The sequence below is a fragment of the Prionailurus viverrinus genome, chromosome E1 (assembly GCF_022837055.1).
Source record: "Prionailurus viverrinus isolate Anna chromosome E1, UM_Priviv_1.0, whole genome shotgun sequence".
Lineage (NCBI taxonomy): Eukaryota > Metazoa > Chordata > Mammalia > Carnivora > Felidae > Prionailurus > Prionailurus viverrinus.
In genome coordinates, this window is record NC_062574.1 from 35,378,728 (window position 1) to 35,406,649 (window position 27,922).

The window sequence follows — 27,922 nt, forward strand, 5'->3', positions numbered from 1 at the left end:
TGTGGGTCTTATGCAGATTTTCCTTTGGGGATCCTTCACCGACACAGACAGAAATTCAATGTGAATCTGCTTACGTAGAAATGGGATTATTGGCTCCCCAAATTAGGAAATTCTGAGGCTTCAGGCGTGGCTCAATCCGGGGCCCTAGCTGATACGGTCTTCTTCTCTGTCCGCCCTCCAGCCCCCATCTCTTAGAGGGTTTCATTCTCAGGCAGCCTCTCCACACAGCAGGAAGAAAGGCCTCCAGCAGAAGACGTCTTCATCTCACAGAGACACTGATCCCTTAGGATTTCTGCTAAAGGGGGCCATACCAAGCTGGGTCGGTTCCTTTTGAAATCCTTTTCCAGGAGATCCACCCAGCAACTTCTCCCCATATCTTATGGATGAGAACTGGGTGATATGACCACTTCTAGCAGAAAGAAAGTCTGGAGAGATATTTAAAAAAAATTTTTTTTTTAATTTTTTTTTTTTCCAACGTTTATTTATTTTTGGGACAGAGAGAGACAGAGCATGAACGGGGGAGGGGCAGAGAGAGAGGGAGACACAGAATCGGAAACAGGCTCCAGGCTCTGAGCCATCAGCCCAGAGCCCGACGCGGGGCTCGAACTCCCGGACCGCGAGATCGTGACCTGGCTGAAGTCGGACGCTTAACCGACTGCGCCACCCAGGCGCCCCTAAAAAATTTTTTTTTTTTAAATTTTTTTTCAACGTTTATTTATTTTTGGGACAGAGAGAGACAGAGCATGAACGGGGGAGGGGCAGAGAGAGAGGGAGACACAGAATCGGAAACAGGCTCCAGGCTCTGGGCCATCAGCCCAGAGCCCGACGCGGGGCTCGAACTCACGGACCGCGAGATCGTGACCTGGCTGAAGTCGGACGCTTAACCGACTGCGCCACCCAGGCGCCCCTAAAAAATTTTTTTAATGGTTATTTTTGCGAGAGAGAGAGAGCGAGCGTGCGTGTGCAAGTGGGGGAGGGGCAGAGAGAGAGGTAGACACAGAATCCCCAGGCTCTGAGCTGTTAGCCCAGGGCCTGACTCGGGGCTTGAACTCACAAACTGTGAGATCATGACCTGAGCCAAAGTCGGATGCTTAACCAACCAAGTCACTCGGGCGCCCTGAGAGAGGTCAAGTATTTTTAATTGGGCTTCCTGCTAGATTAACAAAATTATGCTTCTGTTAGTGAGAACGAAAGGGAGAATGGACAGTGGTCAGGGGACCAGCAGCATCTATGAGAATACCATGGAAGATTCTGACTGGCTCTGCATGGTCATGTGGTCATCCCCGAACCAAGCACAAGGACAGAGTCCTCGGATTGACCAGGCCTGTTTCAGGTGCATCCCCTGTTGGAGGAGGCAGCTCTGGCTGAAGCCCGTGGAACAGGTGTCACACAGGAAAGAGATTATGTTACCAGCAAAGGGGCTAAGGGCTTGTAGTCCAAAGGTGGGATGCTGAGCAGATAAACATGGTCCATCCACTACAAGAATTTTCCAGTACAGAAAATATACCAAAAAATAGCTTCATAAAGGGGGGGGGGGGAAGGTTCAGGAATCTCCCCCTGTCCCTGAAACAATATATTCAAAGTTATGTTGCAGAAACCAAATACAGGCATGCAGAGAGGATGCAGAGGAAAACGGTGTAGAAAGGAAGACTTCCTGGCGGGCGTGGGCTTGGAAACTGGGTTGTCAAGGTGGTGGTGGTTAGAGGGGGAAGCACCCCGCCAAGGCCAAGGCCGAGAACAGGGCTGGCGGGTGGGGTGCGCGGACCACACACAGAGTGCTCTCTGGCCCTGGGGCCACGGAGGCGGGGTTTCCTCCCTGAGTGTATCCAGGTGGCACAGACTGGAGGCTCCCCTCTCCCCGGGGTTAGCAGGTTAGCGGCTGGCTTCGGAGCAGCCTCGATTAGCATTATCTTGCTTTGGAGGCTGGGCAGAAGGGAATGGAGAAGGTCTTCGATGCTAAGCTCCAGAGGAGAAGAGGGAGGTGACTGACGCAGAAGCAAGAGGGGGCCACTGGGAGCAAGTTCCTAACCCGGTTAAGAAGCGATTATGCGGTCATTTTCAAGGGCTATGCCAGTTACCAGGCACCTCCCAGGAGGTCCCGGCTGTCAGGCTGCCGATTCACCATTACACCTGGGATGCAGAGCTGGGCCCGGTGTGCAGCTGGGCAAGGAGCCCGGCCTCAGGCAGCTGGGGTGGATCTTTACAGATGAAAATGATGGGTAAGGACTCTGCTGTTGCCATAGAAACTGACTCTGGATGGATGAGATATAGTTCAGTGGGTAACGGGGAGAATGACACCTACCGCCAGGCTTCGCTCTGGAACCCACCATTCCAGCCGTGGTCATGGGCTCTGTCCACCGCCGTCTGCGTCCCCTAAGGGACATCACAAGCCGGCAATGTGTGTGCCAGTTCATGTCAGTATCTGAGGGGCTCGGGAGAGGCCCTCAAATCTGCAAAGCCTTTGGTATGGCTCCTGCCACCCCAGTTAGCTGTGCCTGGCGAGAATATGGGACAGTGCCAGGCCAGGGGATTGTAGTTGGGCTGAGGGCCACAAACTAGCACCAGGCCAAGATGGCCCGGGGAGGTGGCCCACAGGCAGCAGGAATGGCGGGACACTGGCCCGGGAGTAGGTGACCTCCACTCTGATTCCAGACCGACCATTACCAACTGGCTGAATGATCCTTGGCAAGTCACTTTCCCTGAGGCCAGCCGTGGTGGTCCCTAGGGACCCCTTCCAGCTCCACTTTCCCTCTGTTCTGGGCTTTGGAACCCGACGTTTTCATCTCAGCCCCAAGTGTCAGCCCACTGAACTGACCTGCCGTGGCACAGGGTACCCGTCCCCCATCCCCACCCCCGCGCCCAGAGACAAGCCCAGGACTTTCCCAGGCTGCCGCACACGGTCTGAGACAGGCAAGATGCCGGGGCGGCCCCCATCCTGCCAGCCTCTGCTGCTCAGGGCCATCCTGCCCCCGAGCTCAGGGGCGTCTGAGCACACAGAGGGACGTTCTCCTGTGCAGAGGGGTGGGGAACGGAGCAGGGCAGAGAGTAATGAACCTGCTTTCAGATACCCCGTACCTGGCCTTCAAGCCCAAGCCAGAGCCCTGCCCCCACTAGGGCACACCCCTTTGCTCACACTGTTCCCTCGGAGACCTTCCTCCCAAGCTGCACCTGGTCAAATCTGACTCATCCAGGGATTCGGTGCCATTGCTTCCCCCAGCGAGTAGATGCTACCTGGTACCTATGGTGAGTATTTTACTGTTGTGAGCTAGATGGGCACGTTGTTCAAGGTGAGTGTGGCCGACTGTGCTTCCCTGAGATGGCCACACCCATGGGTTTATCCCACCCCACCTGCTCTTTCGTCACACTGTGGCTGATGGATGACACACTGTGGGGGAGTGGGGGGGAGGCTTGAGACTGCAGAAAGATGTCCTGTGACTTCCAAGGCTTGGCCACAGAAAGGATGCAGCTCCACCTGGCTCTCTCTCTCTTGGGCCACTCACTCTTGGAACATGAGGCTTCGAGGAAGCCTTGTGTAGAGGTTCCAATGGACAGCCCCAGCTAAGGAGCGCAGCGGACATCAAGCACCAGACATGGGAGTGAATCTCCAGATGATTCTCCTCCCCGGCCGTGGAATCTTCCGGCTGAGGCTCTAGCATCATGGAGCAGAGGTGACCCATCCCAGCCATGCCCTGTCCTAAGTCCAGACTGTTAGAAACCAGGAGGTGTAACAACAGAGTATTGTCGTTTTAAGCCCCTGTGTCCTGATGACTGGTTACACGACAACAGGTCACTAATGCAGGTGGGGCCTCCTTAACTCGTGTTGCACTCCAGGGCCCAGCCCATGATGGGTACACAGTGGGGGCTCAAGGAGCGTTTATTGAGCAAATAAATGAATGAACTGTAGCAGGAAGCAATCCCAGTCTGACCTCTCAACCATCCCTCTCCCCTCTCTTACATCCCTTCCCCAGAGTCCCACTGTCCTCAGGGAACCGAGACAGTCCCAAGCCTGCCCTTGATGCCCGAGGGCACGGAGCCCTGAATCAACCTCGCAGCCTGTCCCAGCTCTGCAAGTTCTTACTGCTTGGCTGGTTGGAATTGGGGCTGCCGGTTCCCGCGATCCGGAGCATCCTCGCTGGTGCACGTGCCTGGTCGTTTTGTCCTCGCTGCGATTCTGAGGAAGGTCATTATTACCATCCCCACTTCACACGTGAGGATACTGAGGTGGAGAAAGAGACGGGGGGGGGGGGGGGGGAGGGGGAGGCGGTGGCGGTGAGCACTAGTAAGTAATAAAGTGGGGATTTGAATTCAGGTCTTCTGATACCAAACTCAATAGCATGTCCACAATGTTATACCTATTCACAAAACCAGGGCAACTGGAGGTACTTTCTTCAGAGGTGTCAGATCCCTGCCTCACCACCACATCACGTCGAAGAAGCGCCCAGACTCAGCAAGGCTGATTAATGGCACCAAAGACAGCCGCTGTCTTTCTATGTCCCAGCCTGTGCAGCGGGCACTTTATATACACTGCAGTGTTCACGGGCTCCCAGCCGGCCTGTGAGATGGGCACCATTTACCCCTGGAAGGTAAGAGAACAGAGGCTTTGGTTCACGTGACTTGCGCGGGGTCCCACCATTAGTAAGGGATGGGGCCCAGCTGCATACCCAGGACCGTTTGATTTCATCACTTAAGCTCTTCTGCCTCCTTACAAATCACTTCCACTGGCCGGCAAGGTTCCAAGTGTGGGCATATGAACCACCATTAGGTATTATCATTACTCCCATCATACACACCCAGAGATGGGTGAGCACGACTAGGCCCTAGGTTACCCTTGCTAAGAGTGGAAAAGCCAAGATTGTCAGCCACGCCTGCCATCTGCAGCCCACCCTCCCCACCACACCATGTTGCCTCTCAGAAGATCGCGTCTGGGGTCCCTGCCCTCTCAGCAGAGATGAGCTTGTCCGTACCTTGCCCCAGACTGACAGCTTCTCCCCTGGGCCTCCTCTGCAGGTCAGCACCAAGCAATGAGCTGGGGGGGGGGGGGGGGGGGTTCTTAGGGAACGCGGCAGTGCCAGCCCCCCTTACCCAAGTCCATCCGGTGGTTTCGCCAGGTCAAGGTGGAGCCCAGGTGGCTGGGGGCTCCTGAGACTGGCCACCCAGAGTCCCCAGCAGACTTATACCAGCCCCTCATGGTGAGGCTGTCTTAGGAACACACACCCCTGTTCACTTAGGAGCGTGCACCCCTCTTCACTGGGCAGGGGCTCCTGGGTCCAGAGTCCAGGGCACGAGCAGGGCTCCTTCTGACATTTCTGGTCGCAGGACGACAGCTAGGGGTCCCTACATGGCGCTCACACCAGCACCTCCTGGCCTTCCTCCATCATCCCCTTTCCTGCTTCCCCCCAGTACCTCCCCACTCTTTCCACAGGACACCCAAACCCAGCCAGCTGAAAAGGGCGCTCCCCTCCCTGATTTCCCCCAGGAAGGCCAGTCAGTACCACAGCCCCAGAAAGTGCACATGCCCCTAACTCCCCATCTGGATGAACTCAGTCCTCTGAACTCGGTCTCTGGTGTCTACCCCACTTGCTTGGCACCTATCACTGCCCCATGACATCTCTTGTCATTATTAAATTGACTTCTCACGTTAAGAGGGTACAATACTAGGACTGAGCTCTTCCTTTTTTCCCCTTAAGTGAATGTCTTAGGCCTTCCACATCTTTAATGAAGTGCTGTTCCCTCCAATGTTCTGAGGGTGACCTCAGAACATTTATTCCAAGGTGTTTTTGCATCCAAGGAGGCGGCCATGACTTCCATTCTGGAATTCAGCTCTGGAGACTGCTTTCCAAGAGTCCCCCAGAGCCCCTGGGATGTGGTGAGAGAGGCTGCCCTCTGCCAAAGGAGTAGTGGGGGAAGGAAGAAATGGTTTCCTGGAAGAATCCTCATGGACACTGACTTTACACCCACCCTTTGCATACAGCAACAAGAACTTGGACAACCCTCGGGTGGGTTCAGGGTTTTGCCTTTTGGTATTCACACGGATATGGAGAGATCTGAGGGGCGGTGGTGATTCTTCTTCCCTCCTACAGAGGCCCAGCCCCCGGATACCCTTTCTCCGTCCCCGCACCACGCCCTGGGCACGAGACACTCTTAGTGGGGCATGCATGCCAAGAACAGGGCCAGAGGGTGGGTGGGCCCTGCCCCCGCGGTCCTGGGGGCAAAGAACGAGGAATCCACAGTCCTGGCTGGACAGGGAAGGGAGGGAGCGGGTGGCCTCCCGTCTGCACAGTGCACACCGTTCGTCTCTGATGACTTACTACCCACCAGCCATTCAGCCCCACCTCAGGCTTCCTGGGTCTGTGAGCAGCACTTTTGCTGGGAGCTGTGAGTCAAGCACACAAAGGCACATCAGCCCCGTCAGCCCTCTCGGCACCTGAATGCTGGTCAGAGTTCATTACCAGTGCCCTGCGTGACCTCTCCAGCTCCTGAGGCCCCCACCTCACTCTCCCTGAAAGCAGCTCCTAGTTAGCCCACTGTGACAGGCTCTCTAGACTCTTGTCCCTTAACCTGGATTCTGCAGGTCACTTTGTCCTCTGGTTGCTTCCTGTGAGTTCCCGTCTTTCCGGTTAGATGGGAACAGCAACCAACCACACCTGGGAGGCACTGGGGCAGTGGTCTCAACCCTGGCAACACAGGAGACTCGCATGGAAAATTCACACAGACACTGAGACCCAGGCCACGCCCCAGATCAAGCAGCTCAGAAGCTCTGGGGGCAAGATCCCCCAGACTGAGGAGCTGGGAGGGCCAGGTCAGCTCTCCAGGAGGCATCCCAGGAGACGGGGAGGGGGGCGGAGGAGCCCCCACTTGTGGAGTCGCTAGGTCAGAGGCCAGCCTCCAAGGTCCCAGTGCCCTATTCCTGGGTACTCTGTCTGCATTTGTCAGGACTGTCTTAGCCGCTGAGGGCACCCTTCGCTAGGATGGCCAACCATCCTCATTGACTCCAGCCTGAAGAGGAGTCAGAACTTCCAGCTTGTTTTAACTGCACGTGCGCGCGCGAGACAGAGCACGACTGTGCCAGCAGCGGAGGGGAAGAGAGAGAGGGAGAAAGAGAGAATCCCGAGCAGGCTCGCACTGCCAGCGCGAAGCCCAACACAAGGGTTTGATCCCACGAACTGTGAGATCATGACCTGAGCCGAAATCAAGAGTTGGAAGCTCTACTGACTGAGCCACCCAGGGGCCCCAGGACTTCCAGTTTTAAGGCCAGGATGAACTATTCACCCTACTAATCTCTCCCCAAACGGTCCTCGTTGGTGCATTTCTCCTCACGAAGTCCCATGTCTCTTCTCCTGTTACCTCAGCCATAGCACACGGCTAGTGGCATCAGTGGCCTTGAACCTTCTGGCTTCCTCCTAGCCTGGCCACAAAAGCTTTGCTGAACAATTGTACCCATTTCTCAGAAGTCTGTTACCTGCATGGGCTGGGCTCATCAGGTGCCCTCCTGCAGGCCATCGACCCCAATAGCTACCGAACGCCTGTTAGGTGCACAGGATGCATGAAGTCCCTGTGTAGCGGAGACACACGTAAGCGACCATTGTTCCCCAGGGAACGCAACGCCAGAGGTATGGGGGGGGGGGCAGGGTTCCTGGAGGTGACCTGGGTTATGGGGGTGTCTGTGACACACCCCGGAGGAAACACCTTGTGCACAGGTGCAGATGTGTGCAAGAGTATGGGATGTTCTCAGGCCCAGCAGTCCAAGGAGGACGAAGTGGGGAGGGGGGCGGGGGGGAGGGCTGAGCGGTGCACCAGAGGTGGCGATGAGGCTGGCCTGTCACACTACAGTGCTTTATTCAGCAGACACAGAGGCATCAGTCAGTGGGGGTGTGTGTCTGCGCGTGTAGACTGGCCAGGAAGGATGTGGCCCCCCCCCCCCCAGGGGAGAATTAAGCTTCCACCCTCCCCAAGCCCATCCCAGCCGGTCAGGGCAGTGGTTCCCCTGGTGTGGCAGGGGACTTCAGGGAAGTTCGTGGGGAACAGCCTCACCTTGTGTAGAACGTTTGAGTGTTCGAACAGTCTTTCTCACCCTTGTCTACACATGACAATCGCTGGGACAACCCTTAAAACTCCTCATGCTCAGGGTGCGCCCCAGGCCAATGAAATCAGAATAGATCAGGGTAAAACCCACACATGGGTATTTCTAAAAGCTCCGGAAGGAGTTCCAATGTAAAGCCAAGGTTGGAGGACCTGTTCAGAGGGGTCCTCCAGCAGGAAACTTACCAATTGCACTAGAGCCCCCCCCCCAACCCCCCCGTCCACCTCCCTCCTCCTCCCCACTGTGCCATGTGAAATGAAAGGACACAAAAAGGGGAGTAGGAATGAACACACACTTTGATAAACGTTTTCCATGCTTGTGTGCGATATGCCCACATGCAGAGGGAAAGACGAGGCAGAAGGGGAGTCTGAAAATCAGAACTAACAAGTTTCAGGTCAGGTTCAGTCTTTTCCTGAGAGCCTCAAGGAACAGCCCAGAACCTGATTCACAGGCAATTTTGCATCTAAAAGGAACCGACTCAAGCCTGCAGTGGGTTCCTCCTCTTCCAAATCAGCCAGGCCTCTGGCACCAGCCACAGATGGGGTTATGCCGCCCCCTAGTGGCAATGCTTGAGTCCAGCTCCCATCCTCCACCTCCAGAAGCTTCCCCCACAAATCTCTCTTTCAATTAGGAAAATAGTTCAGGGCAGAGAACCTGCTGGGTGAGGCACAAGTGCCCTACAGCCTATACTCAATCCAGGCATATCGCCCTCCATCTCCTGCCCCTCATCCCGGGCACGGGAGGCACCTCAGTGCTATGGTTATGAGCTTGGGCTATGAAGCTAGACAGCAGGCTCCTCCAGGACTCCCAATGGGGCCTAGAGAAAGTCACTACAACTCGGCCACTTGTACCATGGGGATAACACAGAACCTGATTCAGAGGGTTTGTGAAGGGCAGAGGGACGGCCCAGGAGACTAATCATACCTGACTTCCATGAAGGGCCACAGACAAGCAAGAGGTATTAAGGGTTTTCCTCTGAGGAAAGGACACCCCCAATCCCCCAGTTAGACAGTAACAGACCATGTTTCTCTTTGCTTCAGCTGCTGGGGCTCAAAACTAAGCCCAGAACAGTTTTGAAAGGGTTTCATGACTTGCATTTGGGTTACTTTTTCTTGGTAATGACATTCTGCTCTGATTTGTTCTTGGTCCTTATTTCTTCCTATTTCACTGTTTTAGTTACTTCCTATAAGCCTCTTCAAATCTTTTCTGGAATCAGATAGGATATAAACAAGTAAGACTTTATTTTGGACTTGATAAGTTTTGCTCTTACATATATATGCCCAGCTAGTTAAGCGTAGATTTTCAAATGATATCATCTTTAAGACAAAAGCCTTCTGTCTAAAAGACAAGAAAATACACACATCAGAATTACCTTAGAGACTCAAAAAAACACTAATTTAAAAGGTTTGGGGACGCCTGGGTGGCTCAGTCGGTTAAGCGCCTGACTTCGGCTCAGGTCATGATCTCACCATTTGTGAGTTCGAGCCCCACGTCGGGCTCTGTGCTGACAGCTCGGAGCCTGCTTCAGATTCTGGGTCTCCTCTCTCTCTCTGCCCCCTGCACCCATGCTCTCAAAAATGAAAAAACGTTAAAAAAAATAAAAAATAAAAAATTAGGTTTGGGATAAGCCCATGAATCTAATTTTAAAAAAGTTTCCCAGCTGCTTCTAAGGCAGCCAGCCTAGCCCCTGGCTATGGAGCAGTGTTTGAGAATCTCTGGCCTAGACACAAAAAAACGTTTGTTTTAGTTACAAAATAGAATTTCCTAAATAAAATAACTCTCAACTTTATTTAACTGATGTGTTTCCAAAACAATGGGTGTAACTCCAAATCTGCAATTCACACCCACTTAAATTCATTAGGGCAAAAGACTGGTAAAAACCCAGTAGTGAAGCCTCCTATAAAATCAAGACTCCCCAACTTACTGGGGTCTTCTGAGTTTGGTCTTTCCTAAGGTGGTCATACCTGGAGGAAACTTCCATGGAATGAAGATATTCCCAAGTTCCTTGACAACCCACCTGTCTTCATCTGCAACAGGTGCACCCAAATCCTGCACAAGGTCACAGATGCTGTGCACCGGAGCTTCTTGCACCAGCATGACCTAAGACTTCACCCCAGGTCCACTAGATGGTGCTCTTTCCTTGGCCTGGAACCCTTCCCTACACTCTGGGGGGGGGAGGGGGGAGGGAGGGCGTTGGTGCTGTAGAAACAGTAGAACCCCCGTTAGGCCGAGGTATGTTTCTCACAGGACACTGAAAGCCAGCTCAGGCCATCTCCAGACACACTGGCTGCTGTTCCCTAGCCCCAAGTGGTAAAGACCCACGAATTGCCTGCATAACTTTCATTACAAAGCAAGGAGAATGGCTCTGAAGGTACAGCAGGATAGAAAGCCTTCTCCTGGTTCATCAAGACCAGCAATCGCTATAAAGACAAGTGTGGAAATACACTGATATATGCTACAAATAGACAGATCACATCAATCAATGGAGGGCGGGGTGCTAGTTTCTGCCCCCTAGAGTTCAGGCCCACATGGCTTAGTTGCTCCATATATATATAATATACCTTCAGAGGAAGGTATATTATACACACACACACACACACACACACACACACACACACGTATATATATGTATATATATACGTTATATTTATATATATACATATATATACGTATATAAATATATATACGTATATATGTGTATATATACAGAAATATGTATGTATATGTGTGTGTGTGTGTGTGTGTGTGTATATATATATATATATATATATATATATATATATATATATATATACCTTCCTCTGAAATACGATCTCTGGCAGGATCCTCAGATGCCCAGGGGATAGGACAACGGGTCTGCACAATTTAAAAATCCATTTTTTGGAACCCTTTTTATGGACTGCAGAGATCCCTGCGCTGACAGGGGTGCCAGGGGTGATGGAAATTTCACCTCCCCAAAACCAGACCTAGGTCGGAAGACACCTTGACCCCTCTGTATACCCTTCAGTCCACCGTTCTCACTCCGGCAAGGCCCTCAATCCTTTCATGATGGAGTCATAGATTCCCCCTTCCTTGGAAAGCCACGGTCCCTGTTCAGCCCAGAGGGGAAGCAGCGACAGAAAGCCCACCAAGTGTGAAATCGGCACCCAGGAAACTCCCGTTAAAAGATCTGCGACCATTAAGAAACGTTCACCAGAAGGTATGCCAGAAAAGACCAATATTGCTCCAGCAACAGGTGGGAAGTAACTAAGGGAGGTGGGATGGGACACACAGAAAAGGGAAAGAAGACCGAAGACAGTCCAAGTGACAAAAAATAAACACACGAAGTAGGCGGAGCACGACGATCACAGGTGGAGTTAATACTGACCAGGTTTCCAGTTCTTCTGAGAAATTCTGAGATTGTTTTGTCTTGCCATAAGGCCACTGAGCCTACAGCTGTAGGGCCTGTGACAGATGAAAACACATGCTAACCAAGTCTTTCTAGGATTCGCAGCGCTCGATCGCAACAGAGAGGCTGGCTTTATGATAAATTCCACAACGCACAAGGTACTGGTACAGCCTTAATCTGGGGTTGGTCAGAGAAGGGAAAAGTCCCTGGTCCCTGAGATCAGAGACTCTCAGGACACCCGGGACGTCTCCAGGGTGGTGTCAGCCCACACCGGCTGGGTGGAATGGGGGCTTGGCTGGCAGCTGCTAATGGATTTCAGGGGAGGAAAGAGAGCAAAGCATCAGACACCAAAACTAGAGGAGATTCTGTAATGGACACATCACGGCAATGTTCTCCGGGCCAAAGGCCCACCAGAGCCCAGGCAGGATGCCAGGCCAGTCCTAGAACCACAGAAGCCAATCATTCTGTTCACCACTGGGAAAAAAATCAGTGATGGGGGTCTTCAGCCTCAAGACTGAACACTCAGGGAATAACACTGGCCTCGCTTTAGAAGGAGAAACACCCAACGGCCCTAATGTGGAAAATCTTACTCGCTGTCTGCAGTGGCATCGGTGCCTCTGCTTCCTCTAGGTAGTGGCTTCCAGGGAAGGGTGACAAGTACCAGCAATTAGTCATCTGCATGTCACTGGGGGGAGGGGGCACAAGACCATGGAAATCCATCTGTTATAATGACGCAGGAAAGCAGGCCTCTTTCCCCTCCTTTTGGCTTCTGCGCTGGGTTATCCGCGAGGAGCCAGAGAGGCCAAATGATGCCAAAGTGAATGGTCCTATGTGCAAGGCTCGCTATTGAAAGCCTTCCCTGGGCGAGCATCAGCTACGTGGACAAGAACAGCAAAACCATTCTTTCCCTCCCTCTTCTTTCTTCACCCCTTACCCTTACATCACTTCCACCCCTAGTGAGGGCGAGAGAGGGCGAGACAGAGCGAGAGCGAGAGAGAGAGGAGATACTCTCATTTCCTTAGGACCATGCATCTTGGTAGCATTCGCTTCCCCTCCAAGGTGTTACAGGAAACAGAGCAGGTCTGAAACGCCTGCTACGTTACAGATCACGATGACTCCCAGTGGTCTTCACAGTTAAGAAGGGCATACATTTAAGAAGGCAGCCTCTGGGCCCCCCTCTCTCTTTCACGCACACACACTCACACAGACTCTCGCACGGTGGGAACGACGCTCAGCCGCGGGGCGGGGCTGGCTCATGTCAGGTACTGCACCACGAGGAACATGACCACACAGGTGAGAAGCATGCCACCGATCATGAAGTACTTGTCCTGGAAAGCCCGCTTCTCAGTGAGCCGCATCACGGTGTTGGACAAGCCCAGCATGTTGGCAATGTCAAGGATCTTCTTCTGAGTCCCCTGGAGCGGACGAGAAAAGAGGGAAACACAAAGGTCAGCTCCTTTTGCCAAGGAATGGGACTTCTCCTAGAGACAGTCTCTTGGTCATACCTAAAAGCATAAGCAGCATCAATCCACTCTGTGGTCAAATGACTTTTGATCAAGGTACCGGAGCAAAGCAAGGAGGAAAGAAAAGCCTTTTCCACAAATGTGCAGGAATGATGGACCCTGGTACATATATATATCGTGGACACATATACATACATGTCTCATATGTACCATACACATGTCTGTAAGAAGATCCTCAGTTCATATCATACACAAAAATTAATTTGAGATGGATCACAGAATTAAACATAAAGCTTTGAAAGGAAAACACAGCAGAATGAAACAACCCAGGTGTACATCCACCAGAGAATGGATAGACCACTTATAGTGTATCTGTACAATGGGATATACTACTTGGCAATAAAAAGGACCTAATTACCAACTTGGAACAGTATGAATGAGCCTGGAAAACATTCCCGAGAGGAAGAAGCTGCTCTTGGTAATACATTTATATGAAGTCCACTAACAGGCAAAGCTACTCTACAGTGAGATAAATCAGAACGGTGGTTGCCTGGAAGGCAGGCAGGCAGGCTGGCTGGGAAAGCATGAGGGATTGTCCGGGGGCAATGAGGATGGTCTACGTCTTGACAGCAGTGTGAGTCACAAAGGTATATGCATCTGTCCAAATTCAAGGACCCGCACGAATTAGATCCGTACACCTACCGTATGTACGTTACACCTCAAGAGAAAATTTTAAAATGAGAATGTTTTACATATTTTTAAAAAAGGAAACCTCAGAAAACTTTTCCTCTGCTCCCTGACCCCAAAATCCTGGCTATCGGCCCGTTCACTGTGTGGAACACAGTGGGATTCTGCTGCGTCTAACGTGTGGGTCAATGTCCATGTTCGCGAGAGGGTCTGAAGCGGGTGACGTGGAATGACCGTCACCAACGCAATGACCCCTTGTATACGTGCCATCAAGACCAAAAGAGTATTTTACTCCTAAATCAACAGCCCACAGCACTCAGCCTGCCCTTCCTCTCTGCTTTCCAATTTTTGTTCTTAAGAACACTTGACTGCTCACGAAGTGGCAAGTATAAACAGATGCTGGGCAGACCCCAACTCGCTTCCACACACGTGGCCCATCAGGATGGACGGCATCTAACCTAATGCCCCACATTCAGTTTCTAAATGAACAACACATTAACGAGCAAGACAGAAGAGGCAGAAGTGAAAACAGCACGAGGCATCACGGACAGGCACTCGAACCCTGGGTTCAGCCCAGTGACGAACAAGCCTCCCCGGAAGAGATCTTTCAGGTCAAACTTTACCGTTGCCAGCGGAGGCCAGAGACATGTTTTTGCAACGACAGTGATGGTGAAATTTAGGCTCTTGCTAAAGATTCTGGTTAGCTCTGGGGCGCCTGGGTGGCTCAATCAGTTAAGCGTCTGCCTCGTGATCTCGGCTCAGGTCACGATCTCGCGGTTTGTGAGATCGAGCCCCACACCGGGCTCTGCGCTGACACCTCGGGGCCTGCTTGGGAGTCTGTCTCTCTCTGCTCCTCCCCTACTTGCACGCACACCCTAAGTAAATTATAAGTATACTCTAAAAAAAAAAAAAAAAAAAGATTCTGCTTAGCTCTGAAGGCAGATTATTTCATCCCTGCATGTAATACAAGTACCCAGCTTCTAAAATCACCTGAAAATTAACATAAATTTCAAAAAATGTATTCCTTTCCAGCCACAAATTTCCCCCAGCCACGGCCCAGCAACTTCACTCCTTTTAATGGTTTAGGCAGGAGTGGGGTGGGAGGAGGATGGAGAGAATCAAGACCAAAAGGCGGGTAGGTAGCAGCAGGTGTACAGAGGAAACTGAATTAGAAACCTCACGTTCCGACCCCAACCGCCTCACTGGGCTGCCCTGCGCGTCCTCCTGGGGACAGCACAGGGGCAGATGCTGCTGAGACTCCGCAGTGATATCAGACTTTGATAGGAAGCGAACATTCGCTTTCGCAATAAGCTCTAACCCCCCACCGGGTCGACGTCAGTGCGACACGGGGAGGCTTGTCCTAAAAGGGTTTTACTGTTTTCCCGAGATATGGGCAATTTTCTAAAGAAAGGGCAGATTAATCATCACGTATCAGTTCAGATTACAGCAGGTGGGCGTTCAGAAAGAGGGGCACCCGCGAAGCTGTTGGAGACACACTTCCAGACCACCAGAAGCACCACGGCCGGCAGCAGGGCGTGAGGGTCACTTGCGGGCTGCCTGACCTTCTCCCTGGTGACGACGGCAGGGGCTGTGCAGCAATGTACTGAAGTCCCGCGGGGCTGACGGGCTCAACGCGGTCCAACAAAAACTAAGATAAATCTCACACTTCCGAGTGACTGTTTCTCACAGCTCAGTGGCTGGGAGTGCTGCGTTCACAGGGGACCACACCCTGATAATAGGCACAGCCCACACCCCATTATCCATTAGAGCTGATACAGGAAAAGGGCTGAGGCTGAAACATCATGACTGACATCAGAATCTGTGTAATGTTTCTGTAAACCACTCCCAGGGGGTTTGAGCCTCGGCCAGTGGGGCGGGGCTTCTAGGAATACCTGGGACTACGGAGAGGGCAGCTGCTACGGGCCAGCCCAGATGCTCTAGAAACCCTTCTGTGCCTGCGGCTAGTCAACCCAGGCAGCCCTCCGGCCCCGCCCACAGGGGCTCAGTTACAAGAGCACAAAAGGTCTCGGCTATCAGGTGGTCGGCAGGAGGGGCTCTCCAGGAAACCACGTGAGGGCGAGGGGCCACGTGTGGCCACGTGTGCCTTCTCAGGATCGTGCATTCTGTAATTTCGGCAGTTGTGGGATTTCTTGGTCTTAGTGGTGCCTATCGTAGCAGCCACTTTCATGGTAAGTTCAGTAAACGGAAAAAGACCCAGATACCAAGTGATGCCAAATTATGGCTCGTTGCAAGCACAAGTAGCAGCTGCGGGCGAAGGGAAGATGGTCACTTGTGGACTCCTCATACTTCAGCTCCAAAAGAAAGGACCCCAGACTCAGGGCTCTGTCTCACCACCAAAATAACAAAACGCGAGGATACGTAACCAAGACGTCAACGCGGGTACCCAACTGGTGGATGAGGCCAGAACGAAGGGCCTCCTCCCTGTCCCCCAGAAAAGCCCCCACCTTCAAGGTCAGTCTCTGGGCCCTCAGTCCGTCCAGAATACTGTGCCCGCCTCCGATGAGGTCGTCCATGCCATGGTGAATTTTCTGGAGGGAGGAGTTGAAATGCAGCGAGCTATCCATTGGGATGGTCGTGTCAGAGTCCTGTGAAAGAGACGCAGGCACAGGATTAGCTCTGCCGCCTGGTCAGCTCCTGGGGTCCCAGCGGGTCTGACTGCTCCGCCTGTCGGCCAAGGCCAAGCCAGAGAGACAGCCAGATACACACGGCCTGTGAATTCCTGCCTCTCCACCATGACCACCACTTAAGAAGGAACATCAGTCCTGCAAGGTCTTGCTGGGCTTCTCCTGAAGGCTTTCTCTGACTACTCCCCTATTAACTTAGCTTGTTCCAAATGTTCCTTTCCTTGGCTTTCCCTTAACACAGTATTACAGGTTTGCTTTTGTTCTGCAGCTGTTTTATCTACAGCTGTCGCTGCACTTAGACGGAGTCTGACTAAGGACAAAGGAGACGAAGGCCTAATGGGTAGTCGGGATGGGACAATTCTCCTCAGCGGTCCAGAAAGGGCTGTAAAGAAATGAAGGAAGAAAAAAACTGACACCGATCAAGTACTTTCCACCCTGATGCCCATTACCCTAAGCTCACTTAATCCTTATCCTAACGTTATAACACAGTTACTGTACTATCCCCATTTTAGAGGTGAAGAAACTGAAGCTCAGAGAGGTCTAAGATCACACAGAGCTGTTCAGTCCAGCGGGGCCTGCATCTCACTACTTACTGAGTGCAGAGCCGGCCCTCTTAACCATCCTGTGGGAAGAAACACTGAGACTGGCCTCAGGGCTCTAAGTTTACACCAGAAGCGGACTGGATACAGAAGGCAGTCAGGACTGGCCATAGTTCCCTTCTTTCCCGCCTCCCGACAATCGCACATTCTTCTGCCATGCACGGTCATTCTCCCCTCTTTCAATCACCACGAAGAGGTTCAACCACCTCTTCCTTGCTGCATACGTTCAGAATCACTTTTCATGCACCTGCTCTCAGTGCCCCCTGCTAACACGGGAGCGTTTCGAGAAGCAGGCGGGGACCACAGCTTTTCACTTTTTCACAAGCTTTACTCTCAGCATCTTCAACAATGTTCTGCATACAGCTAATGCTCCGTGGGTCACAAGACTCCAGTGTTTGAATGAATCAAAGAGAGGCTTCTCTTCATTCGACAAGCGTTTATTGAGTGCCTTCTGTATACAAATCGTTCTTACCCTTCCGCCTGAAAGGGTAGACCTAATTGGGCATTATCACTCAGAAAAACATATCATAGTTCCAGCTCACAGAGTGACCGCCAAGAAGTTCATTTGGCAAAGTCAACTTTGATTAAGGGGCACTGTGTGCAGAGCACTGCACCGAGCTGATATGCAAACAAAAGAATTCTGAGCGACCATCCCTGACCTAAAAGAGGTTTGAGTACCCAATGCCACAGCGATCAAAAGCCCACACACCTTTTGGCGTGTTGTAGAGTTCATTACGCTTTTGAAAGGCAGCTATGAAAACTTGAAACTACCGAAAGGAAGGAAGGAAGGAAGGAAGGAAGGAAGGAAGGAAGGAAGGAAGACAGACAGCTGTGCCTACCACTATGCCTCCAACACGTCCTCATCACACTTCTGAATTGTTAATCAGTGTTACTTGACTGCTTACTCTAGAGAAGCAGAAACTACACAGGCACATTCTGAAACACTCAGGGAAATTTGCTGCAAGTGTGGACACAGCAGAGAGACTTAAGCATCTGTGAAACGTGGGCTGATTTGAATTCTGATGGCAGGCTTAGAGAGCTAAGACCTCTTTAGAAAATGAACCTCTCTGTTAAAACAAAACAACCCAAAACCCACCTCACTTGGTGGAAATACATTATAAGGGACCTGAAAAAGGCCAGTGTGTCCTCTAGCCATCAACAGCCATGTGCAGGAATGGATCCTATTAAGACCGAGGGGCAGGGGCAAGGGTCTCCCAAAAACCAAACATGCAAACCAACCAGGCCACTTTCGAACAGGCTCAAGTCAAGCAATCCATCCAAAACAAAAGACCTGTTAACAAATTCCTCCAAATTGCTGCTCAGATTTGGGGCAAAACCATTTTAAGGCATCTGACACGGGAACCACACACATACACAGCACGATGGCGAGTGCCTGCAGGCAGCTTTGAAATGCTGCCCCTCATGACAAATGGTTTCAGTTCTCATCATCTGTCTCTATCTGATCAGAAACCGTTTCCACCAGGTGAACTTCCACCTCTCAGTCAAACCCAGGTCATTTTCACCCCTGCCCACTCCTTCAATTTAACTGCTTCCACTTCGGGTTTTCGTGTTAGAGAAGGAGGTTCCCTGTCTAGGTCTAGTGTCTGTGGCAAGGCACAAAGCCCACTGTTACTTCCAGTCGATCGGCTTCGGACACCCCCTACAAAGATGAAGCTCCAGGACCCGAGTTTCAGTGGCGACGAGCTGCCGAGTGCCTGTAGACACTGCCCCCCCACCCCCTCCCGCCCCCCAACCAGGAGCCTGGCTTACGTTAGTGGTGAAGGTTCGAGACAGAAGTTCCTCTCGCTGTCTCTCCTGCTGCTCCCTTGCGTATCGCCGATGCTGGAAGTTTCTGAGAGCAGTCTGCAGGTGCTGGACATCATACTTTAACTGGTCAACACGACTGGAATTGATGGAGACAGAGATTACATTCCAGAAACCCAGGGCCGCACATTTTGAGCGGCCAGCCTTCGTATTCAAGAAAGATGCTTCCTTACTTCTCCCTACACCACTGCATGCTGTCCCCACCAAAATGATCTGATTTTGATCACTGATGTTGAAAATAAAGAAGCGGCCTGTGGTTCAAGTACGGTTGTAGCACAAGAGATCCCAACAGCTTTACTTAAGCATCTGCTGGTCTCTGATTCTGGATGCATGACAGGGAACAGGTGACAGGAAGCAGGCTCAAGGACCTCTCCCTGACCTGCCATGGATTATATCGCTTTTCAAGAAGGAGCCCAAGGGCACCTTTCGAGTAAAGCAACAACAAAGTTTCATAAGAACTTTTGGGAGCAGGGGCTGGGCTGGAGGTGGTGAGGGTTTTCATTTGAATTTCATGGCGGAGTATCAAATGTTAGATCAGTATTTCATTATAAATCGGCTGATTGAAGTGATTAAGGGCAAGATTTCATCTCAATCCAAGAATGCAGCAGGAACCAGAGGGCAGTGCACACCTCCCTGGCTGCTGGAGGCTTCAAGTAAGGCCACGGGTCTGGCCAGAAAACGGTATTGGAGGCAAAATTTCAAAATGACCCAATGTAAGGAGACACAGGCTTCTGAGCCCCTAGCCTCACAGGCTTTTTATTTTGAGGAAATATCACTGAAACGAAACCGTGCCCTTTAGGGGGACTTCATCTTCACAGAGTCTCAGTTTTTCAATGTGTAAATGGATTTTCAGAATATCTGACAGCCTCCCCTGGACAAGAGGCGTCACAACACTCACAGTTTGGCATTCTGTCTTTTGTTCGGGGGCTCCTTGCTGGACAGAATCTCCAGACGTTCTAGATGGCTGAATATCTGGTCAATGCTTGCTTGGATTTCGTTTTCTACTACTGCACAAAAGAGAAAAAAGAGTAATTGCTGGAAAAGAGACAGTGAGCTTAAATTAGAATGATACAATAAACATGTCTTTTTCCATATCCAATAAATTCAAAGAAACCCATTCGAAAAGGAGAAAAACGCATATCGTACTGAATAATGGAAAAAAATTCAAGTGATACTGATTCTGTAAATGTTGTTCTAAACACACACACGCATATATACATGTAGCTGTTAATGTCACAGCAATGCCAATTGTTTAAAAAGCTACAGATAAATCCGCACAAATAAATTTCCTGCCTTTAGAAAATAAAATGAATATTTGGGTTGTCCAAATAAAATATTTTAAGCAAAATGCAGTATCTTCTGAAACAGAATGAGGTCTCTTTTCCTTTGAGATTATTCTCAGATACGAGTTATAAATATCTAGTAAGAAGGCTGCCAATTGAATTCCCTACAGTAATGAGGTTAAAAGAAAAAAAAGCACAAAGGGGAAGATTAGTGTGTGAAACACAGAGAAGAGCTCCCTTGAGGCTTTCCATAAGGACGGGCAGGCTGATGCTGGAATCCCCAAAATAGACTGAATATCACTAGGAAAGGCCCAGGAAAGAATCCACAGAGGTAAAGATATGATAAATACAGTCATTTTCCTCATCCCTCTTGATAAACAGTCAACATGACCTCTTTTCCATTTCTAATCATGTGACAGTGAGACTGCTGGGAAGGCAAACAAAGCAGATGGATAGGAACTAAACCGTGTACAAAAAGGGCACCCAGGGGGGCGTCTGGGTGGCTCAGTCGGTTAAGCATCCGACTGCGCCCGACTGCTGATTTCAGCACAGGTTGCGGTGTCACGGTTCGTGGGATCGAGCCCCACACCAGGGTCTCTGACAGCTCAGAGCCTGTTTGGGATTCTCTCTCTCTCCCTCTCTCTCTGCCCCTCCCCTGCTTGTGTGCTCTCTCTCTCAAATAAATAAATAAATAAACAAACAAACAAACATTAACAAAAAAAAAAAAAGGTACCCAGATTGCTTCTTGCCCAATAAAGACAAGACAGTAAAGAAGCAACGTGACCCTCCTAGGCCAACCTGCAGCAGCTAACATATGCACTCTAGATTAGAACAGGGTGGGGCACAGAACCCAGAAAAGAGATGCTTTTGACGCTCCAAAAAGGAGGCATGAGCAAACAGAAAAGGGCATAGCGACAGCCAAGCGGGGAGGTGAACGGGTGGCTTCAGCAACGTGTGGGTAACCAGTGGCATCTGTTGTGGCCAGCTCAGAGAAAGGACCTTTTCTGGCCAACAGAAAACTGTAAAACAAAAAGCAGCACTCTTCTCAAATGAAACCACAGTGTGGGAACTACACTAATTAATATTGCTCTTTGTTTCTGAATAATCCTCCTAAAAAGCCACAGTTCTCAGCTCAGAAGAAATGACCAATTCCAGTTAAACATCTCTGAATTTGTACGGAGTACATTCCTCCCAGGGCTCGGTAATTAGATTAAGACAGAGGAGAGGAGGCCCATTCCCATAGGGCCCTGTCAGGGTGAGTTGAGGGGTAATGGGGGATAAGGCCTGTGGGATTCCACGGGGCGCAATGAGAGAAGTCAGAGGCTTTGCCAGAGGGTTTTTCTGTCCACCCCTAACAACAGAACTCCTTCGGCATGGAATCATTAAGCCCCTGAGGCAGCAAGGCGGTCAGGAAACCCAGCCCATTAGCATCGTGTCGTCAGGAGAAAGGACTCTGCTCTCCATAGTTAATTACTCACGGTGCAGAGACTGCTTGTCCGCGGTCTCCAGGCGTCCCATGTGAGACTGGATCTCGTGGACCTGCCTATCAAACGAAGAGAGAGGAAATGAGTGAGACAGGAGTCATCGACAGTGCTTCGGTCAGGAAAGACAAATTTTCTGATGCCAACGTGTAACTGATTTAAATCGACAGCATCACTGAACTGTAAACTTTGTTAAGCGGCACTTTAGGCCACATGTTTTGGCCTGGTTTCTAATATTTTACCATGAATATTAATAAGAACACTAACAGGCGGCGCTTACTAAGTGCCTGCCACATCGGAGACATTCTGCAAAGTCAATAACCCTATGCGGAAAGGACCATTATCATCTTCGTTTTATAAATAAGACAACCGAAGCCCAGAAAGGTTATGTAACTTGTTCAAGGTCACACAGCAAGTGATAAACCTCAATCCGGACCCAGCCAATCCCACTCTCTGTTCTTTGACCCGATGTGCTGAGCGCTGGTCTGTACTAGGGAGAGTCAAAGGGCAAGAAAGATATAATCCTTGTCCTTGAGAAACAATGTAATTAGGAATGACAGGCCAGAGAGACATGACAAGTCCCAAGAAGATTTAGGGCAACATCACTACATGTGAGTGTAAACAAAAAGGAAGCCGAGGGGCTACGCGCAGTGGCGTGGTGCCAAGGAAACCTAAGAAAATAAGAGTAAAAGCTGGCGGAACCCGGTGGCGTCAAGTGAGTTCTAAAGAGCACTCTGAAGACGGAAGCTTGACCTGATGAGGGAAGAGATGAAGAAAAGGATCGGCAAAAAGGCACGTGGACTACAAGCAGGTGGGCCTGCCCGGAAGCGAGTAGGGGTCGGAGGGGAGAAGGGATGAGGCGCTCAGTGCGAGAAAACTATCAGAGGAAGGTCCTGAAAGACGGGGATGTCCCGTCCGGTGAAGGCCTTTCCCTGGCAATCCCAGGCGAGTGCCACCTCATTGGGAAATGCGACACCGTACCCTGGCTCCCCAGCGTGGTCTCAGATGGCGGGCTCTAGCGTGCTCTCCGGAGGCTCCTCGGGGCTTGACCAAGGTCACCCCCAGGGCCCTTCCTAGCAGTCGCCTGCGATCAGTTCTGGAACACTGCCTATGCTACCCCAACAACGGGCTCCTGGTGCTTCCGGTCTCTCACATCAGAGCCACAGGAAAGCAGTCTGCTGAGCAACTATATCACCTCCAACCCTTGAGGGAAAGGTCAGCAACCAGCCTCCACCATGGGCACCACAATCTGTGAACCCAAATTTACCAATGCAAGCCAGAAGCCCAAACTGGGTTTCAACTCTGTCTTGTCTTTTCCAGGGCTTTCCTGCGGACTCTAAACATGACCCACGGCACCAGAAGCAAGGCCAGCGCTCTACTGAGTCTGAGCGCACCTGGGTAAGACCCACGGCCCCGTAAGGAAACTAGAAATCACCACTAGAGATGGAGGGACCAGACTGCTCCTCCAGTAAGATAGGTCCTGATAGTGTAGAGCACGTGGAGGTACGGAGGTAGATGGAGGAACACAGCTTGAGTTAACCAACATCTGGGTCAGGGTAACCACAGAGACAGCAAGAGGACTGCACGGCGACGCCGATGGGAAGACAATTAGGATTTTCCCGAAGGCCTGCACGCAGGCCGTGAGGTAAGTTGTCAATGGCAGCTTCATAGAGCAAATGTGAAAATTAGCAGTATTGACAGGAACGGGAACAGAAGAAAAAAAGGGAGGGGGGCAGGGGGCAAAGAGTATCCAAGACAACTCTGAATCAAGTATGAGAGGGATGACCTGGTCCACCTGCTATGAGGACTTATGACAAGGCCATAATAACAACACAAAACCAAACAAAACAACATCATTGAAGTGCAGAGACAGACAAACCCTAACCCTGACCCAGGAGCAAAGAATAGAGTCCAGACACAAAAAGAAACGCAAGATGGTTTAAAGCCCAAATGTAAAAGGCAAGGCTTTAACATTTTCTGGAGAAAATACAGGAATGCATACTATGACTTCAGGTTGAAGAAGAATTTTCTAAACAAGGCAAAAAACAATACTGTCCCCCAAACCACACACACCACAAGGCTCGTCAATTTGACTACATTAAAACAAAAAACCTGTCTACACCAAAGACGCTCTAAAAACATAAAATAAAAAGACAGGCAGAGACTGGAAGATACCCGCGGCAGATAAGAAAGGACTAATGTCTAGAGTATATTAAAAAATGCTGCAAATCAACAGGAAAAGTCACAGCACTTTTGTAAAATGGGCAAAGAGCAAACGACAGAAAAGAAAACCCAAACATATCTATATCTATAGCCATATCTACATCTGTATCTGTATCTATTATTCCACTTGACTAGTAATCAGAAGAATGCAAAGTCAAAGTAATGAGATAGTACATTTCCCCCACGGATCGACAAATACTTTAAACTTTAAGGACGAGGGCTTCATGGCAGGCTAAATAATGGTACCCAAGGGATGCTAGCAAAGATTTCCAGCATTCTACCACAGGACTGCCTTCAGCTCTACGTTTTGTTCAAGATTTTTTAACAAACCAACTTACGTTGATGACATTTGCACATCACTCTGTGCTATAATGAGCCTAGGTTAGGATGTTGTACCACAAAACAAATAGTAATATTTTCATTTAGGCTAAAATAGTAAGATGAAATTTGTCAGGGATGAAAAGCATTCCCACTTAAGACTTTTTTTAAAAGTCCCCAATGTACAATATCAAGCGGCATTCCATCCTGGGAGCTGTCTGTTAAAGGCCCCTATTAAAGACTTCCCCTGACGGAAGATGGATGAAGAGGATGACCGGGAAAGAGTCTAGAAGTCAAGTCATGAAGAGGAATGGTCAAAAGAGCTAGTGATAATAAGCCTCTGAGAAAAGAAAAGAAAAGAAAAGAAAAGAAAAGAAAAGAAAAGAGAAAAAAGAAAAAAGAACTCCATTAAAATGGGGCAGCTGGTGCTTTTCAAATACGTAGAGCTGACATAGGCAGAGGAATGGGCTCATTCTCCACTGCGGCTCCTGAAGGGAGAGCCAGAACCAAGAGCCCCATTCAAGAGGGTAGCTTTCAGCTCAACATGCCCCTCCCCACAAAAACCCCAGAATAATTATGAACTCTCTCTCTTCAAGCAAAGGAAGAAGGGGGGCGCCTGGGTGGCTCAGTCAGTTGAGCGTCGACTCTTGGTAGGCTCAGGTCATGATCTCATGGTTCATGGGTTCGAGCCCCGTGTCGGGCAGGCTCTGCGCTGACAGCTGGGAGCCTGCTTGGGGTTCTCCCTCTCTCTGTACACCGCCCCCCAACTCGTGTTCTTTCTCTCTCTAAACTTAAAAAAAAAGAAAAAAAGGAAGAAGAAAAAGAGCTCCTGCATGTTTAAACACAGGGTACATGAACTACTTCGGGTTTTATAAAGGGTCTTCCTGACTACAGGGAGTTGGAATGGAAGATTTTGCCAGTCCCTTCCAATTTTTAAAGTCTATGAGGACAGGGTGAGAGATGATGGCAACACTCACCCTATAAACACCCTTCAGGTGGCTTATACCGTTTTCTAAGTCAAAATGGACAAACTTTAAAGTTGCAGGGAAACAATACTGACTTCTCCCACCTAAGCTCCGAATGCTTTGAATGAACTAGAAGAGATACGGCCAAGAAAATGATTCCAATCTCTACATTTCATGCCTGGGAGGAAATCAAATGCAAAACAACAAAGCAAGTAAGCATGGCATAGGGGGGACTACCATGCGGCAAGCCTGTTTTAAACCGAACTGGGAATTCAGACAACACACTTGAAGCCAATAAGGAACAGGTGATGCACAGGCAGGACTTGGGGCGGGCGGGCGGGGGGAGGTGGACACTAGAAACCAGAAGTCTTAGCCCTGTCCAACATGGGGTCCGTGGTGGGCTTAGGTAATAACATCACCAAGCAGAGAGACCTAATAGTAAGAAAACAAGGTCACTGTTGCTGACTGAAAACAAACAAACAAACAAACAAACAAACAAACAAATAAATCCAGTCTGTAGAAATGAAATTGCTTTTTAAAAGTCCATGGAACTACTCTCATCCTTTCATATACACCTATTTTGTATCCATGCTGCCTCTGACCCCTACGAGCAGGGAACAGTTTTAGAGTTAAAAGATACTGGTTGCAAGTTCTGGTCCCACTATGGACTGGCTGAGGAACCAGGAACAAGCCATTTAACTCCTTGGTGCCTCAGTCTCCGACAAAACAGGGTACACACATGAATAAATAATCACAATTATTTAAAGGCTCATAGATCCAAATGCGATATGAAATTGCCGTGTAACCTTTACGGCATCATACAAACATTTGTGGTTGTTTTTGCTTTACTTAAAAGTAGTGGGAACCATCTGGTCATTTTCACCTCACCCACCTTGCCGCTTCTACATTTAGCCTCTCACCAGAAGGCAAAATCAAAAAAAGGAAAAACTGGTCTTCAGATAAGGTAACAGTTTTCACACCCAGCTGCTCACCAAAATCACTTGGAGAGCTTGTTAAAAATAGAGCTTCTTGTGCTCCAGACCTACTGAATCGGAAGCTCTAGGGATAGAGGGACCTAGGTGGCTTAGTCGGCTAAGGGTCCGGCTTTAGCTCAGGTCATGATCCCACGATTCGTGGGTTCGAGCCCCGCTTTGGGCTCTGTGCTGACAGCTTGGAGCCTAGAGCCTGCTTCGGACTCTGTGGCTCCCTCTCTCTCTCTCCCCCTCCCCCACTCACACTCTAATTCTCAAAAATAAATATTTTTTAAAAAAATTAAAACCGAAAAGACTCTCCAGAGATAATAAGGCCCAGGGCACTGAGTGATCCTAGACTATACAGGGGACAAATACAGACACCTCTACAACCACTTGAATATCAAAAATAGAAGCCTGGCCACTTATTCATCTATAAAGTTCATCCTAATGCAGTATTACTTAAGCATAAAATGTTTATTCTGATTTTCACCTCCCTTCCCTCCCCCACTCATTGCTCAGGCAGTTAAGAAGGACTTTTCAAGATACAGAACTTTCAAGTACTGATTTCATTCCAATGTACTGTCAGGGACATGGCCAGAGATAACCACAAAGTGGGTTCAAAGTTCCAGTAAAATTAAGATGCTCAGTTACTGTTGTGTCAATTCAGCCTCAATCATTAATTTCTGCAACTGCAAAAGTTAATTGCTGACGCTCGCAGGATTGTGTGTTTCCTTTTAAGACACTCAATCACCAGTATCATGAAGCTGAAAGGAGCCTCAAAGTTTATGAGCTCCAAACTAACATTTTATAGATCAGAAAAAGAAGTCTAGAACCAGAACTCCCAGGACTGGTTCAATACTTCAGGGGAAAGACACACTAAAAGATCTGTCCTTTCTTAGTAACACAAAAATAATTCTATTTCATTCCTTTTCCAATGGACTCACAGGTCTGATTATTTAAGTTCCATCATATATATAGATAGAAAAATTTTTTTCTAAAGTAGTCTCCACGCCCAGCTTGAAGCTTAACGCAGGGCTTGAACTCACCACCCAGAGATCAAGTCGTGAGCTGAGATCAAGAGTCAGATGTCCAACCGACTGAGCCACACAGGCGACCCGTCCCTTATAATTTTTATATGAGAATAGGGCTCCCAGGGTAAGAGCAAATTCTGTCGTTTTAAAACTGTTACAAAGCAGGTTTTATATTTGCACTCAAACCAAACACTTCATCATGGTCTCTAGTATAAACCAAGTCAAAAGAAAAGGGAAAAAAAGTGTAGCAGCAACAACAGATTAGTGTCAATCAAGAGTTGGGGCCGACGTCATTTAGGAGCTGTGAGTTACAATGAAACTTATTCTGACGACCTTAGCTCAATGATGGATCTTTCTAAACTAAAGAAGATTCCGTTTGTATTGTTCATTTACACTCCATCCAATCCTGCCACACCTTAGATTTTTTTCGGACGTCCCTGGGCTCTCCAAGTGAATAGTAAACTAGGTGTAGGGGCCCTGACTCCCACCATCTCTACCAACCCAGAGCAGTGAGTTGGCAGGTGCTGGACAAACAATTTATAATCTGTAAGTGTGACTTTCCCTTCACCTAGTCTACTTAGCAGGTAGTCGCGGCCTCGAAGATCCCATGAGCCGTCCGGCCCAACGTCCCCACGCATCAGGCCGGACCCTCCATCCGCCGCTGACTTGGGCATCCCGCCAGGGACAGAACTTCCGAGCCGCCCCCGGCAGCGCCCCGGCGGAAGGACTCGGCCTCCACACTGGCGGGCGCCCGAGGCCCCAGCCAGGGGAGCCGGCCTCGCCCAGCCTGGCTGCGCCCCCGCCCGTGCCCCGACGCGGCCCTCACTTGTGCGTTTGCTGGTACAGCGGCTCCATGTCGCCGGCCCCGCCGGGTCCGGCCCTGGCTTCCTTGGAACACGTCCTCACGGCCCCCCTTCCGGCTTCCGGCTACCGGCTTCCGGTCGCAGGACCCGCCCCCTCC

General features: G+C 50.0%; 1 protein-coding gene across 7 annotated transcripts; it reads right to left on the bottom strand.

Moving 5' to 3' along the window:
- Positions 1 to 3,815: 3,815 nt before the first annotated feature.
- On the bottom strand, positions 3,816 to 27,922 carry GOSR2 (golgi SNAP receptor complex member 2). Of its 7 annotated transcripts, XR_007146943.1 has the most exons (8): positions 27,788 to 27,921; positions 21,448 to 21,512; positions 19,585 to 19,693; positions 18,633 to 18,765; positions 16,084 to 16,224; positions 12,672 to 12,883; positions 4,353 to 4,576; positions 3,816 to 4,216 (listed from the first exon to the last, which is right to left on the bottom strand). XR_007146943.1 is itself a non-coding variant. In XM_047833181.1 (6 exons), the coding sequence occupies exons 1-6, from the start codon at positions 27,814 to 27,816 to the stop codon at positions 12,722 to 12,724; spliced, it is 636 nt and encodes a 211-aa protein (XP_047689137.1). In that variant the 5' UTR covers positions 27,817 to 27,921; the 3' UTR covers positions 11,823 to 12,721. The 7 variants fall into 7 exon arrangements, 4 of the variants coding, with proteins under 4 accessions (XP_047689137.1, XP_047689136.1, XP_047689139.1 ...); XR_007146944.1 differs by lacking the exon at positions 4,353 to 4,576; XR_007146942.1 differs by lacking the exons at positions 3,816 to 4,216; positions 4,353 to 4,576 and adding an exon at positions 10,801 to 11,524.

Coding starts and splice junctions, on each gene's coding strand:
- GOSR2 (XM_047833180.1), bottom strand. CDS start 27,816: ATGGAGCCGCTGTACCAGCAAACGCACAA. Junction 21,513..27,787: donor CTGTACCAGCAAACGCACAA/GTGAGGGCCGCG, acceptor TTCGTTTGATAG/GCAGGTCCACGAGATCCAGT. Junction 18,766..19,584: donor AAAAGACAGAATGCCAAACT/GTGAGTGTTGTG, acceptor CATCAATTCCAG/TCGTGTTGACCAGTTAAAGT.